Below are 16,779 nucleotides of genomic sequence, written 5' to 3' on the forward strand. Positions count from 1 at the left end.
GGTGGGTGACAATGACGAGGGCGTTCTTTGAGACAGTGTGACCTCGGCATGCGCACATCAGTGTAGCGTCAGGATGCATACGGAGAGCAGGTTTAGGCACAGATGCCTTGTCTTGTGACTGAGGAGATGCGCCAGAGGCTAGAGCTGCCTCTTCAGCTAGAGGAGCTCCACGTGGCCCTCAGAGCACTTCCCCGTGGTAGCTGTCCAGGTGAGGATGGGTTGACTCCCAATTTTTTCTTAGAGTATTGGGACTTGCTTGGCTTAGACCTCTGCAACGCTTTTTAGTACATCTTACACACAGGAGAGATGCCTGACTCGCTCCTGGGAGATGTTGCGGAGAGGCGTGGAGCAGCACCAGCCTACTTGCACGGGGGAGCACCTGAGACATCCCCTTGTTTGGAACCCCATGGTCAGCACTCAGAGAGGCCACTTGGTTGGCAGTGGGTCTGATGTTTCTTGGGGTCCCATGGTAGAGGGTTTAGCACGCACTTTAGGTGACTGGCTATAGTTCTCAGGTTTGTCAAAGGAGCTTAAGAGCATCCAGCTTCAAGGCATGAGAGGGGTGCAGAGCATGTGTCAAGACATCACAGAGGCAGTACCAGGTGAGTGGCTTACACTCTCGAGTCAGAAGCGCCCAAATGGATGGGGGCCTTCACGCAACTGGAGGTCCTCATCGCAGTTCGGGCTTGCTCAGAGACTGTACCCTCCATGTTTTTCGAGCTACAGGGCGAGGGTCACTTGCACAAAGTCTCAGTAGAGGCCCCACAGGTTGTAGACTATTGTTTTTAGAGGATCCGAGTTTGTGGGCATCTGTGGGAGGACTTGTGTCATAGATCCTGACCAAGCAGCTCTTGAGACAGGCCACTGGAGGCTGTGGGCTTGGGAGAGCTGTCCATTGGCACGAGTGGAGTGGGACCTTGGAGAGTGGTTTTGGAGGGACCCTTTCTCCTTAGCCGACCATCCAGGTGTCCCTTTCTTTCAGTACACTGTTCGACTGGGACGTCACATACTGGCAGCACGGAGAGAGGCTCGTCCTGCTGCATCACCTCATTGGTAGGAGGAGGGTCTCACAGCTGAGTTCTTGACAGCTTTTTGGGCGAGGTTGTGGGATGCCAGACAACCGCGGTGAGTCACGTTGTTCCAGTGGCTGGTTGCACATAGAGCTACAACAGTGGGGATTTGGCTTGTGCATAGTGGCCTCTCGGCAACATGTGCAGCTTGTGACCATCTTTTGGAGAGTCAGCGTCACTGTCTTTGGGACTGTCCTATGGTACAGCAGGCTTGGCTTCGGGTCCTTCGGCTAATGCCAGCTCTTGACAGTACACTTGGGGGGCAGCTGCTTGGTCCACTCTCATGGGCCTTGCATTACAGTTTGAGCTATCCTCCACCAGCACGATGATAGTGATATAGGGGGGTCGACCTACACTCCAGCGTGCTACAAAGCTTACTCCACAGGAGTGGTGCAGTGAGAGAGAGGAGTGTTAGGAGCTCTTCTGTGGCCTGACACTCTGGTTCATCAGGCGGGCCCGCTGCTTCCGCATCTTTGAGGCTCGCCTTGTGCCACCAGCAGACTGTTCGAGATTTTTGGCTAGAGCTGATCCATACTCTCAAGGGACAGTTCGAGAGACTCCAGGGCAGCTCCGACCGCATGCGGGAGCGTAGAGAGGCGTTGCTTCGACTTTGGCGGCCTGGGCCTTTCTTCACCGTGGTCCAGTGTGTGCTCAGATGGCACTACCGTCCACTTGTGTGGCTTTTCCCTCCTCCCATCTCCTGATTTAGCCTCATTGTACATATGTTGTTTTTTCATTGGGAGAGTCTTCCCTCACGATTGTTGTAGCCCTCTCTAGTATAAATGGTTGTAGCCTTATGGGCAGTTTCATTAACTAATAGAAGGATCTCTTTCTTGGGGGGGGCAAAAAAGAGGCAAGCATTGAAATCATCAACTAACATGATACTAAAATTAGTGTCATCTGTAACTAATTTTTGAACTTTCTCTTTTCTGTTTCAGTTAGATTTGAAATTGGCCGTCTTGAGTGAGAGAAGTTTACAGACTTAATGTTCTTGAAGTGTAGGAAAGTTGGAATGGTTGTCTCAGAACATCTTTCAAGCTGCTGATACTGTTTGTCATTCTGTTTCTTGTATAGGCACACTGAAAAGGGGGCTCTAAAAGTTATTGTCTATGAAGGTTTTCAAAAAGGACCTGGGTTGCAGTCTGGTGGTGAAGTCACACGAACAAAATATGGAAAGATTGTTGGTGCCCATGAGCTTGCAATGGCAGATATAGTCTTGACTACATATAACACTCTTCAAGCCGATCTATCGCATGACACAGAGGGGGAGGGTAATCAACCACGTTCTATGCGATATGTGAAACGGTACCTCTTTTTCATGTCAGTGCAGTTGGCTTGTGTGATTGTAGTTGAATCATCATCATTTCCTGCTGTCCGTTCTTGCCCTTTTCACTTTGAATAGCCTTAGGATAAGTGTATAGACTGGGCATCGAAGCTGCACAGCTTGAAATGGTTGCTTAAGGGATTTTGATAAGGGTTTTTTTTTCTTGTGTGCGCGTGTGTGTGTTGGGGGGGGGGGGGGGGTTGCTTGACTGCTACAAAGGGGGTCAAGGGCTGAGCAGATCCTTGCCAGATTCTGTAACTGCGGATACAACATGAATAAAACACAAAGTTGGTGGAAATTGAATATTAGAGCATAAGTTTGTATGTGTACGTGTGGCACTCTGATCATTTTTTGTGAAAGAATCCTTCAGCTTGGATGGTTATGTGACAATTTGAAGAAGTGCCATTCAAGTTCACCAAACCATTCGTTGGCTATAGGGGCTGGTATGCTAAGTCTATGAGAAACTGCACAATAACTCCCCCTCTGCATTCACTGCATTAATTTCACTTGATCATCCAGAAGTGACCTGCACAATGATGCACGCTAGAATAAGTTATCCTGTGGTATGAATGCTTTAGGTTTCTTTGAATAATAGGTATCCTGTTGTACCAACACCACTAACACGGATGACATGGCGGCGAGTCTGTCTGGATGAGGCTCAAATGGTTGAGAACAGTAACGCACGAGCTACGGAAATGGCAAAACGGCTAAATGCTGAAATACGCTGGTGTATTACTGGAACTCCCATCCAAAAGAGTCTTGATGATTTGCATGGGTTGTTGAGTTTCTTAGATTTGCAACCCTTCTGTGACTACTTTTGGTGGGCAAGAGTACTGAGAGAACCGTATGAGGTACGCCTTTAACTTGCTAAGAGCCAATCATGTATCTGCTGAAATTTAGTTATTCTAGCTTTGGATCTTTATTATCATGTTACAGCTGCTTATGCAAGCACAATGTTGAGCTACCTACTTTGGTCTGCATGCATGCACACCACATATAGAGGGCTCCACTATCATTTAATTTATGCACTCTAGTTCTGGTCTTCATTCTGTTGCCAGAAAAATGGTGCCGGAGCAATGAATTTTGTGCACAACTATCTTAAAACCATTTTCTGGCGCTCATCCAAAGCTGATGTCAGCCATGAACTGGGACTTCCACCTCAAGAGGATCTATTGACATGGTTGACATTTTCCCCGGTTGAAGCACATTTCTATCGCAGACAGCATGAGCGATGTGCAACAAGAGCATTGGAAGTAATGCGTGGGAATATCACAACAGCAAAACCTTTCAAGGACAGAATGCTTAGTCCTAGCGAAGTTGCCAAAATTATGCATCCTCTTCTAAGCCTTCGCCAAGCGTGTTGCCATCCGCAAGTGGGAAGTTCTGGACTAAGGTCTTTGCAAAAGCTGCCCATGACGATGGATGAAGTGTTGAAGGTTTGATTCTTTCTGTCTTACTTTGTATTTAGCTTATTATATGTGTGTGAACTGTGCACAATTCAAATCTGCCTTCCAAAACTGTGATATTCACTATTCTGTGAATGTATTTTCCACCTCAACTCTGATGATCAGCACGATAATTCTGTGTTTCTCACAGGTCCTCATTGACAAGGCCATGACTGAAGGTGAAGAGGCTCAAAGAAACTTGGTTGGGGCCTTGAATGGACTCGCCGCCCTAAAAATACTAGAGGGTGATCCTCCTAGTGCAGTGAGTTTATATCGTGAAGCACTTTCAATCATAGAGGAGAATGGAGAAATATTTGATGTGGATCAATTGCAAAAGTTGCATTTACTTCACAATTTACAAGAAGCCTTAACCATGCCGTATGAAGTTGCTTCTGGTGTTCAATATCATCCTGGAAACCAGTTGTCAAGGAAGCGACCAAGAGATGAGACAGATGAACTGTTAGCCAGTCAAAAGTTGCATAGGTCTGATAGTGGTGGCTCTATGGACTCAATGGCCATCAATAACGACTATGCAGTGGCATGCGCTAAAAAGGAATCTGTCTATGTACCTGGTGTACCTAGAACATTGAGAGATTCTCTCCTGGGCCAACAGTGCCAGGACATACGCACTAAATACATGGCTTCCTTTTATGCAAAACTTTCAGCTTCTCAGCAGGACTATTCCAATGCACATTCTGAGGTTCGTAAATGAGTAAAGTGATTTCTTTCCCTCCGCGCAAATGTAGAATGCTAGATTTCTTCCAAGTGATGATTGTTTGGAGATGGTCAGGTCTGTGCTCACATGAAAGATCTGGAAGAAATGAATGGGGCAACTTGGTGGTTGGACGTTCTTGCATCCATTACCAAGGAAAATATAGAAGGAAAGGAGCTGGTGAAAAAGATAAAGAATTCACTGTCAGAAAGGGATTCTGTAGCACTCTCGAGGCGAGGGCATGCAAATGCATCAAGTTTAGCCCTAAGGTGTAGAAAGTGAATCAAATCACTTCTTGAATTGAGATTGTTCAAAACCATTTTCTTTTCTTTCGTACACATTCTCTGCTACAAGTGCTCAATAATATAATGAGGAAGGATTGTCACCTTTTTTTTTTTGCATTAGAAGCTGTAGAGTACGGACTGAAAGTATTGATATTGTGTATTGTCTGCATAGTTCGCTTAAGTTGGCATAGTATGACAATGTTATTGCTGTCTGTACAGGGGTTTACATGGTGCTAACAGTGGCTTTTTATCTGTATGTAGATTTAATGACTTGAAAGGATTACAGTATGTTTTGAATAGGGAGCTTGATGCCATTTTTGATTGTCGGAACAAGCTTGTTGAAAAGTTATCAGAGGTTGATGAGCTGATGAAAAATCCGAGTGCAGAAGATGTTGAAAGAGCAGGAAATTGCTCTCAATGCGCCATGAGTCAAAATGGACGAATCTGTGCAATTTGTGAAGCTGACCAGGTTTATCAGGTTGGCAAGACTAATTGTGACCCTAGAACTGTGCACTGTTGATATTGAATCAGAATTGAGTTGCATTGCTGCTCAAAGTTTGTGAGGTTGTCTACCAGAAAATGTCACTGTATAGCTTCCCTATACATGTCAATTAAAAAAAGGTGCAAATCAGGATATGAGAATTAATGGTCGACAAAAAAATTACCTGAGGCTTGATAAAAACAAAGTCTGTCTATTACAAGAGCCACGTACAAAGCCTCAGCATTACTTCTCAGTTTATCTCTTCATAAAGCTACGAAAACCGAAATGGCCAATTCTTTTAAATTTAGAAAGAAAAACAAGAAAGTTAACTGTATGGAACGACCACAAATGGCCAAAGCGACCTACGATATCAAAAGAACAATGAGACCTTTTGGGTACTGATAAATAGTGTGTGAACTCCTGTCAGGTAGACACAAGCCATTCTTAGCCTCTGTTGGTACTCTCCTGAATCTCCGAGTCGCAATTTCTAGCTGATGCAATGATGTGTGCATCTGACTAGTAGCACATCGTATCCCATAGGATAAATGAGTGTCCATATAGGCTGGTCTGATATCCATCCTCTATTAGTTGGAGAAGATGCTCTCTATAGAAAGCCGTCTTCGTGCCCAACTCTTGTGTCGGCTGTATCCATGTGCTTCTGGTATCTAGTGGAATCAAATCCTGACGTATAAGCCTAGTGACCTCTGTCCGCGTGAGAGAAAGGGAGGGTGCATCCAAGGAGTATTGGAATGGAGGCAATCTATCCATGTTGAAGCCATGTGACTGAAACCATGATGTCATCTGCCCATACCAGCATGCTGTGTCTCCCTGTAGCGCTAGTTGTCGGGATGACTCAAGGGCTAGCCGACCATATCTGTCTCTGGGGAGGTCCCATAAATTATGTATAAAGGAAACTGATCTGGTAAGGGCCTCAACTATGATAGGGGGGGCAGGTAGCTCAGCTCGAATAATCTCATGTGGCATTGAGGCCCTAGCCTGAATCAGCCGAGAGATCATAGAGACTAGAGGCCTCTCCATACATCTCCATCCATCAGTGCTACCAGCTTTGCCATGGTGGTCCACCGAGGGTCCCCAAATCTGAACCCCATAAAGCATAGCTGAAGCCATTAGAGTGTCAAAAAGCAGATTTGTTTGAGGTTCTTGAAACTGGACCTGCGAACACATCTTCTCCAATCCTCCCAAGGCTGCATAAGCTCTCGTCAATCTAGTCTTTGCTGCTCTCCTCAATGAAAACACTGGTCCATTGGAGACTACCCCAAGATAGGTGTATGCATCTGTATACTCCATCTCCTGACCATATGTAAAAGTGGGTGCTGCCTCCTGATCCACTGAGAGAGAAATGAAATAAATGAAATGTTATATTAACGTCTTCGAAAGGCCAAAATGACCTATGAGACCAAAAAGTTACAATTGGTGAATTTGATATCATGTCTGAATACGGAAAGTACAAAGAACTAACACTAGAAACATTAAGGAAATGAATATGAAGCTGATTCGGAATTGAGATTTGGGGGTGGGGGGTTCAAATGAAATCTCTCATCGGTCGCTGTCGAATCTCATCCACATCCTCCATGGTCAGTACTCTGGTTGGGCGTCTTGCATGTCGAGCTAGAGTGATCTGTATCTTCTGCTGTAGCCTTCGTCGATGGTGGGAGACCCCTCGAGGTCGTGGGCGTCTGGATCTTCCTAGCTCCATGGCTCGGTCAATCAACGTGCCTCTAGTGTGGGTGGGCTCTGAGATCTGTTGTGGTGACTGCTCCTCTGCCTCTCCCCTGGCTTGTGTAAAGAAATATGTGATTCGTCTCTGAGACTGTCTCTCCCCTGATGTCCTCAACAAGCTCTCCCTGAGTCTGTGTATCTCTAGCACGAACAATCCGAGACATCTCTGGGGGAGGGAAGTGCTCATGGAAGAGTCGCCATGCCTCTCCTGAGTCCCTACTCAAGAACATCTGATATAAGTCTGGCTCCATCTGAGCTAGGTAAGCTCGCTTCTTCCATTGCACAAGGCGTCGGAAAGCAATCCGAGACTGTCTGTAAGTGATGACTCCTAAAAGAAGATCCCTCTGAAGCTGGGCTCTCATCTCTCTGCACTTCTCATCATACCAACTATTATGGGGCATGCTCCCAGAATGTCGTCTCTTGCCCGGCTGAGTATGTGGGTATGCCATTGATGCAGCCCCATGCAGTGTCTCAGTCAGTAGAGTGGTGCACTCCTCCACTGAGAGGCCCGTACCATATGTGCCAGATGTGCCTTCCAATAGACGGTCCCAGATCTCCTCTGTATAAACCAAATCAGTCTCTGGTGTAAATGTATAGCGGGTGTGTGACCTGCCTCCTGATGTCTGGGTTGTACTATACTGAAATTTTACGGACAGTGTCAAGAGAGCATGATCTACTGCTATGCCCATTGGCCTGGCTCCCATTGTGAAATCTTGAATGCAGGGGACAAAGCTCGGTTGTGTCATAACATAATCCACTGTATTGGCCCCATGTCTGTGTGGAAAGCATGTGAAACCGGCTGCTCCAGGAAATCGCTGTAAACCATTAAGTATGGCTAATCCGTGTGTAGTCGTCATTTCCATGAGGTATCTCCCGTACTCCATCTGCTCTCTGTCATCTGAGCATCTATCAAGTCCCAACTCACCCACATCCAGCTCTCTAAGCATCTCATCTGAAGTGTCGTAGAAGACTGTCTACGAGTTGCCCGTTGGGGCATTGAAGTCCCCTAGGAGAATGATATCACCGTCCCTAGAAAACTCCCATATGTCATCCCTCTGGATGCAGCATACAGTGATGTACTGGGAGGAAGGTAACATATGGCAATATATAGGAATCGACCTGTGTTAGCTCTCAGTCTCACCCACATATATCTAGCATGATCATCTCTTTGTACAATATGCAGTAATGGTTGTAGTTCCTCTTTGAATAGCACTGCTACTACTCCTGAAGTTTGAACCTCTACTCCCATGCTCAGATCTCGCATTTGTCCTGTGAATTGTCTCCCATTTGTATCCCACCACATGTGGCATCACCTGTCCAGGGGGCTGATGAGTCTCTAAGAAGAATATAATATCCTTGTCTTTGAAACTATCCTCAAATGCACCCACCTCCAACCTCATAGACCCATTACAATTCCAGGTAACCATCTTCAGTGTGGTCCCATAGGTCTCGCACCGTCATGCAGTGCACCGCTCTAAAATCACCACCCGTCCATCTCTGTAGAAGGCTATCTTTCCCTTCTCCCTTGCCGTTGTAATCTCTGGCATTACCTCTCTCATATGTGCGAACTGTGAGAGAGTTAGGTCATCACCGAGGAAAATACCTGCCTTTTTGAGAGTAGGCCTCTTCCTCAAGAATTCCTTCTTCTCTTCCAACGAGGGGAAGCGCAGTATGAGACTCTCCCCTTTGAAGACTCTCCCGTGCCATCACTTTTCTTACCTACCCTCCATGCCTTTGTGTGCAAAGGCTTCTCCATCCCCATCATGGATGTAAGGCTTGTGAAGAGAGAGAGAGAGAGAGAGAGAGAGAGAGAGAGAGAGAGAGAGAGAGAGAGAGAGAGAGAGAGAGAGAGAGAGAGAAATGAAATGTTATATTAACGTCTTCAAAAGGCCAAAGTGACCTATGAGACCAGAAAGTTACAATGTGGTGGATCTAATACAAAGTCAGAGTAACAAGATGACAAAATGACAGAAATGACAAAATGACAAAATAAAATACTATGGAATCTTGAACTGCTAGGTGTGAACTAAGCAGCTAAACAACTAGCTGGGATAGCTATATCACAGGAGATCTGGCATCGGTAGAGCTGGGATAGCTAGATCACAGGAGATCCAGCATCGGTCGCTGGCGGATCTCATCAATCTCCTCCATGGTTAGTAGTATGACCGGGCGTCGTGCATGTCGAGCCAAAGTGATCCGAATCCTCTGATGCAGCCTCCGTCGATGCTGTGTGTGTGTGTGTGTATATACATATATATATATATATATATATATATATATATATATATATATATATATATATATATATATATATATATATATATATATATATATATATAGAGAGAGAGAGAGAGAGAGAGAGAGATGAATGAAATGAAATGTTATATTAACGTCTTCAAAAGGCGAAAGTGACCTATGAGACAAGAAAGTTACAATGTGGTGGATCTGATACGAAGTCAGAGTAACAAAAATGACAAAATAAAATGACATAATAAAATGCTATGGAATCTGAAACAGCTAGGTGTGATCTAAGCAGATAGGTGGGATAGCTAAATCACAGATCAGAAAAGATCCAGCTAGGTGGGATAGCTAAATCACATATCACAAAAGATCCAGCATCGGTCGCTGGCGGGTCTCATCAATCTCCTCCATGGTCAATAGTCTGACCGGGCGTCGTGCATGTTGAGAGAGAGAGAGAGAGAGAGAAATGAAATGAAATGAAATGTTATATTAACGTCTTCAAAAGGCAAAAATGACCTATGAGACCAAAAAGTTACAATTGGTGAATCTGATACCATGTCTGAGTACGGAAATTACAAAGTTACAAAGAACTAACACTAAGACGCTAAGGAGAAAGGAAATTGGGGGGGGGGTTAATATGAAATTTCTCATCGGTCGCTGTCGGATCTCATCGACCTCCTCCATGGTCAGTACTTTGGTTGGGCGTCTTGCATGTCGAGCTAGAGTGATCTGTATCTTCTTTTGCAGCCTTCGTCGGTAGTGGGAGACCCCCCGAGGTCGTGGATGTTTGGATCTGCCAAGTTCCGTGGCTCGATCAAGTAGTGTACCTCTAGTATGAGTAGGCTCTGAGATTTGCTGTAATGACTGCTCCGTTGGCTCTCCTCTGGCTGGTGTAAAGAAATCTGTGATTCGTCTCTGAGACTGTCTTTCCTCTGACGTTCTCAGCAAGATCTCCCTAAGTTTGCGCAGCTCTAGCAGGAACAATCCGAGACACCTCTGGTCCTTGTATCTCATGACTCTAGAAAAAGGTCCGAACCCTTCTCTGAACAAGTAGTAGAAGCGGCAGCGTTTCTCATAGTATGCCCAGCAGTGACGTGTAATGCAGCTCTGTCTCTGGCTCTAAGTTGCATAGGTGACATATCCTAGCTCCTGCCGGCACCCCTCGAAATCGGCCAGTCTGGATTTGGAGTTGATGTGAGGATGTGCATATCTGTCCAATAGCACATCTTATCCCATAGACTGAGCATAAAAGAAACTGATCTCGTCAACGCCTCCACCACGGGGGGGGGGGCTAGCTCGGCTCGGATAATCTCATGTGGTACTGAGGCCTTAGCCCGAATCATCCGAGCGATCATAGAGACCAGAGGCCTCTCCATACATCTCCATCCATCTGTGTTGCCAGATCTCCGATGGTGGTCTATTGAGGGTCCCCATACCTGAACTCCATAGAGCATAGCTGGAGTCACTAGAGTGTCAAAAAGCCAAAGCTTTGTTCGCGGTTCTTGAAACTGAATCTGTGAACACACCCTCTGTTGTCCTCCCAAATCTGCATATACTCTCGTCAATCTAGTCTCTGATGCTCTCCTTAGTGAAAACACTGGTCCACCGAAGACTACCCCAAGATAAGTATATGCATCTGTGTACTCCACAGTCTCCTGGCCATACATAAATGTGGGTTCCGACCTCCTGACCCACTGTGGTGTGGTGTTGAACACCATAACCTTGGTTTTCCCCAGATTGACAGACAATCCACTGTCACGAGCAAATGTATGCAGAGCATCCAGTGACGCTGCATCCCCTCTAGTGAGTCAGAAATCAGCACAATATCATCAGCATATAGTAACAGCGGAATCCATGTCCCTGCTAGCTGAGTCCCCCCTGTCCCCCTGACGCTCTACATAGTTCGAAAACTCATCCACATACATCCCAAAAAGAGTCGGGGATAGGGGGCATCCCTGCTTTACTCCAATATTGGAGAGAACCATGTCCGACATTCCGTCAGTGGTGTGTACCCGCCCCATCACTGTCTTGTATAGAGCTAGAATCCCCCAAATCAGCTCTGTAGGCACACCCATGTCTTGTAATGTGCGTATGAGTCTGGCTCTCGGCACTGTGTGGAAAGCTTTGCGGAAATCCACAAAGCTACAATAGATCCTCTTGCCATGGTGTCTACCCTCCTCAATAATAGCTCTGAGTGTCGGAATCTGGTCAAGAGTGGAGAAACCCCTCCTCAAACCTGCTTGCCCTGGTGCTCATATGCCCTCTCGCTCTGCCCATCTAATCAGCTCTTGTTCAAGAATGGATGCATACAGCCTAGCTAATGTGTGACCAACCATGATGGTGGGATAATTCCTGGGAATCATGGGATCTCCTGACTTGAAAATAGGCACAATCGTGGACATACTCCAAGTCTCAGGGAAGCCTTCATACATGGCTCGATTAAACATCATAGCCAGGAGCTCTGCGAGCATATCCCTGGCATGGATGAAGTGCTCTGCTACCAGACCATCATGATCATGTGCTCTCCTTGTCTTCATCCTGTCAATAGCTTTCCTTACCCTCTCGCCAGTAAAGAAAGAACATGTCTGCGGGCATGTCTCTAGTGGGTCCGGTAGAGGTGGTTGTCCTGATGCTGTGTAGAGAGATGTGGCATATTCCCCCCATGTCTCAGTGGAGGTGACGGCTGGTGGTGGTGAATGTTCGTGGAATAGCGTCCATGCTTCGCCTGAGTCGCGACTTATAAATAACTGATATAGATCTTGCTCTAACTGGGATAAATAAGCCCTTTTCTTTCGTCGCACTAGGTGGCGAAAGATAATCCGTGACTGTCTATGTGTGGTAATACCCATGAGCACTTCCCTCTGTAACTTTATCCTCATCTCTCTACACTCCTCATCATACCAACTGTTCTGGGGCATTTTTCCAGATCGTCTCCGTGTAGGCTGGTTGTGGGGGTATGCTTCTGATGCTGCATCATGGAGCATCTCTGTCAGTATCTGAGTGAGTTCATCTAGTGGCCGTCCTGGCTCCTGGGTGCATAGCTTCCTGTATATCTCATCCATATACACAGAGTCCGTCTCCCTCATGAAGGTATACTGGATGTGTGTAGGGACCTCTCCTAATGGAGCTGTGCTGAATTGAAACGTCAGGGTGAAGGACAAGATAGCATGATCAACTGCTACTCCAACTGGCCTAGTGCCCACCATGAAATCTTGAAAGAATGGAATGAGACCTGGCTGGGCCATAACATAATCCACTGAGCTAGCACCATGTCGGTGTGGGAAGCAAGTAAAACCTCCAGCTGTCGAAAATCTTTGTAGGCCATTGAAAATGGCCAATGTATGTGCGGTTCCCATATCTATCAAGTATCTGCCATATTCCGTGTATTCCTCATCTTGTGATAATTTGGATAGACCCATCTCTGTATCGTCCAGCTCCTTAAGCATTTCCTCGGAAGTATCATAAAATATTGTATGGTGGTGGGCAGTCCTAGCATTGAAATCCCCTAGTATGATAATGTCACCATCCTTAGAAAACTCCCATATGTCATTATCCAAAATAGCAAAGGGGGATTGTCCCCTAGGTGATGCATATACTGACGTACTAGGAGGAAAGTAACAGATAGCAATGTAGAGGTATATTCCCGTCTCTGCCCTGAGCCTCACCCACATGTACCTAGCATGCTCATCCTTGCGCGCTATATATATCAATGGCTGCAACTCCTCCCTAAATAGAACTGCCACTCCCCTTGAGCCTCGTCATCGATGCTCCGATCTGGTCTCTTGTCTGCAGGCTGTCTCCCATCTATATCCGCTCGCCTGTGGCATGGATTGCCCAGGGGCTTGATGTGTCTCAGAGTAAAAAATGATGTCTCTCCCTGTGAAGCTATCCTCAAAGGCCCCTGCATCAAGATGAAGTGAACCGTTACAATTCCAGGTTGCCATCTTTAGTGTGGTCCCATAGGTCTCGCACCGTCATGCGGGACGTCACTCCAATATCACCACCTTTCCATCTTTGTAAAAAGCAATCTTCCCCTTTTCCCTTGCTACTCCAATTTCCGGCATTACTTCTTGCATATGAGCAATCTGCGAGACGGTGAGGTCATCTCCAAGAAAGATGCCAGTCTTCTTTAGAGTCGGTCTCTTCTTCAAGAAATCCTTCTTCGCTTCCATGGAGGGGAAGCGGAGAATGAGTGCCCTTTCCTTTGAGGTTTCTCCGTTGCTCCCGCTTTTCTTTGTGCCCACTCTCCAGGCCCTCGTATGCGTCTGCTCGTTGACCCCCACCAGAGTCATGAGTTCTTTCACCTCTTCCTCCACATTATCTTGGTCTCTGAGGCCACATATCCTTACGTGTAAGGCCCGCACACGTCTCCTTTGCTCCTCTTCTAGTGTCAAGTTGATGATGGTTGGTGTGGGGGTGGGGGTTATTTCCTTGCCTTTCCCTTTCTTGACAATCTCGATCCATTTTTCGGCCTTTTCTGCTTTTTGTTGGGTCTCTGTGATGACATCTACCCACGAGGTCGTCATTTCTTTTTTCTCCCCACCTTCTTTGATGGCTCGCACTTGTTCTTTAATCGTGTTAAGCTCTTCAATTACTGAGGGTTGAAGCTCTCCCTCTTCGAGGACATTCTGCGATCGCACCTCTGCAAGCTCTTTCTTGAGTAGTACGATTTCCTCATCTTGAGCCTTCACGCGATCCTCGAGTGTATGTATCGTGCTTTCCTGTGCTGCCACGCGCTCGTCGAGTATGTTGATAGTACCTAGGAGGTGGCGGTTGATCATGCTGATGGACTCGCTCAATTCTTCTTTATATTTTTGGATGGCATCCTCCACCGGGTCATCTTTGCCATTCTGCTTCCTCATGGTCAGAAGGCCGCCACAAGAGAGGGAGAGGGATTTTTTTTTCTCTCTATGCGGCTTCCCTCTTTCTCTCTCTACGCTCGCAAACCTTCTCTCTCTACGCTTCTCACCTCTCTCTCTCTCTCTACGCTTGAAAAATCAAATTTTCTCTCTACGCACCATTTTCTCTCTCTCTCTCTCTCTCTCTCTCTCTCTCTCTCTCTCTCTCTCTCTCTCTCTCTCTCTCTCTCTCTACGTTTTTCTGCTTCTCTCTCTACGCTTGTTTCTTTACTTCCATTCTCTCTCTACACTCGGACAACAAGGGGGGGGGGGGGGGGGGGGGGGGCGCGTCAGCAGGGGCGCAGGGCGGGAGTGGCAGCAGGGGGCAGCAGCGCGGAGCCGGTGCAGCAGGCAGCGGGAGCGGGGGGGTGGCAGGGGGGTGTAAAGCTGCAGCACGCAGCAGAGCAGCAGGGCAGCGCGAGCAGGTGGAGCTGTGGCGGGGGAGCGAGCGCGGAGCAGAGCAGCAGCAAGCAGCGGGCGAGCAGGGAGCAGGGGACAACGCGAGAGAGAGAGAGAGAGAGAGAGAGAGAGAGAGAGAGAGAGAGAGAGAGTTTGCAGATTTGTTTGAGAGACAGTTTCTTGGTCCTTCTCCTCCTCTCTAAGAATCTGTGACTGGGTGGTATTTCTATTTTCATGTTTTCTGTTTCAACTCCTGCTTACATGCTTTATTTTGATCAGCTAAGATAGGCTTTTCAGACGCTTAAGATAGTTAAAGGTATTTTCTGCTCCGGTTGTATCCAGATGTATGAGAATAGACTCTTTATGCTGAAGTCAACTGCAGCAAATGTTGGTGGGATTGTTTCATTGGAGGATGCTTTTGCTGCTCAGCAACGTCTGCTAAGTCAAAAACGTATGAGTACTCTTAAAATGGCAGCGGGATCATGTGGATCATTAAGAGAATCTGTCCAAGGGTCATGTAAAAATGAAGCAATGGATATCGCAACGATACAGGTGCAGTCACATTAATAATGCATTTATTTTTATAATGACATGCAAGGGCAATGTTGGGGTTGCTGAAGGCATTTTGGTGCATTTCTTTTTTATATCTTTGAATTTTGTTGTAGGTAGCCCGATCACCATCTGAAACAGAGGTTATTCTCAAACTTATCAAATCGATTAAGAAGCGAAAGATGGATCAGGACTTGATTGCTGCCAGTTCAAAACACTTGGAGCTTTTGGAAGTGAGAACCTTTACTTGGCCAATCATTCTTATGCATTTCTTCCCTTTTCTGATGGTGTCTTTTTAATGATATCTTCCTAAAAGGTTCCTACTTTTAGAGATTACCAAAAACCTGCATAGATCAACATGATCTTAACTATCACCAACAGTCCACAGACTGGTCATGTTGGTCAGTCTCTTGTATTATTGAAGAAAAATGCTTCTCTATCACCACGCTTACTGCATAAGATTGGTGCCCCCACCCGCACCCTCTTTTCTTCCTCGCATGGAACTAAAAATTGCTCTACTGTTTTAAAATGCTCTCTAGTTTTTACGCTATTTGAACTTGATTTTTGATATGTTCATTGCGATTTTTTTGGTCATTATTAAAACTTGGTTATCTACAACAATGAAGAGGTATGGACATCATGTTCAAACTTGAAAACTTTCTAAGTGATCAAATGATTGTTCCAAGAGTTGTCTCATTCAGAACATTATAATTTTGTGTCAGGTACTTTCCTTCTTTACACCCATCTTTATGTTTTTGTTTTTTTGAATATGCATATGATTAGGCCATGAGAAAAGAGTATTCACTAGCTCGACTGGTTACCGCTTCTCAGCGAATGGTCTTACTTGCACTTGATGAGCTCAATATGGCTAAGACGAGGCTCTGTCTCAAGTATCCTGGGGATGAAGACTCGAATAAGAGTGGCGATGCATTTATAGTTTATCTGGAAGAAATTCCACAGCGAAATGCTCAACTTACAGGAGAAAAATTTGTTGCATTGGATGACTTGCGTCGTGCAAAAGGGCAAATTCGATACCTTCAGGTAGTTTATTCTCATATGTTGCAATGTTTGATTACAGAAGAATAGTTTTCTGAAGTGCGAAGTTTTGCATTATCTTCTATATAAAAAATTCTCACAGTAGAGGTGATGAACCTTGTCAGGGACTTGCAACAACCAGGGAGAAGTCAAGGAAAGTACAATGCAGCGCCTCCTGTCAATCGAGTACTGCTGAAACTTTGCCTGAAGAAAATGCTGAAAATACAAACAAGAGAGCTTGTGCTACTGGAGGCATTATGGAAGAGATTTGTCCAGTCTGTCAGGAACATTTGGGCACTCAGATGATGGTTTTTCCTTGTGGTCATATGCTTTGTTGCAAATGTAAGGAGATTGCAGTAAATTAAAGTCGCATTTAACTTCATCATGTGTGCACGCACATTTTAGGTGTTTATGCATACGTGGAAGCATGTGCCAGACAAATTCAGAAGTCACAGATTCGACGCACATATGCAATCACGGTTGTGTGTGATAGAGTGAGTGTGTGTGCGTGCATGTGTACAGGCTTTAATTTCGTTGCAGCTCTCCAGAATTTTGGGGCTCTCGATAAGTTGGCATGTATTACTATCACTCTCTCATTGGA

At 45.9% G+C, this 16,779-nt stretch overlaps 1 protein-coding gene across 2 annotated transcripts in view; it reads left to right on the top strand.

Annotated features, from left to right (window-relative positions):
• The window catches only part of LOC147457741 (RING-finger, DEAD-like helicase, PHD and SNF2 domain-containing protein), a 103,917-nt gene that overhangs the window by 60,676 nt on the left and 26,462 nt on the right, over nucleotides 1-16,779 (top strand). For both annotated transcript variants that reach the window (XM_086512564.1, XM_086512565.1), the window contains exons 6-15: nucleotides 2,145-2,375; nucleotides 2,990-3,245; nucleotides 3,453-3,830; nucleotides 3,991-4,539; nucleotides 4,630-4,820; nucleotides 5,097-5,313; nucleotides 14,937-15,146; nucleotides 15,260-15,376; nucleotides 15,927-16,184; nucleotides 16,304-16,520. In XM_086512564.1, coding sequence (XP_086368690.1) covers nucleotides 2,145-2,375; nucleotides 2,990-3,245; nucleotides 3,453-3,830; nucleotides 3,991-4,539; nucleotides 4,630-4,820; nucleotides 5,097-5,313; nucleotides 14,937-15,146; nucleotides 15,260-15,376; nucleotides 15,927-16,184; nucleotides 16,304-16,520 — 2,624 coding nt within the window. The remainder of the gene's footprint in view (nucleotides 1-2,144; nucleotides 2,376-2,989; nucleotides 3,246-3,452; nucleotides 3,831-3,990; nucleotides 4,540-4,629; nucleotides 4,821-5,096; nucleotides 5,314-14,936; nucleotides 15,147-15,259; nucleotides 15,377-15,926; nucleotides 16,185-16,303; nucleotides 16,521-16,779) is intronic.

The sequence above is a fragment of the Adiantum capillus-veneris genome, chromosome 5 (assembly GCF_014529385.1).
Source record: "Adiantum capillus-veneris isolate H3 chromosome 5, ASM1452938v2, whole genome shotgun sequence".
NCBI lineage: Eukaryota > Viridiplantae > Streptophyta > Polypodiopsida > Polypodiales > Pteridaceae > Adiantum > Adiantum capillus-veneris.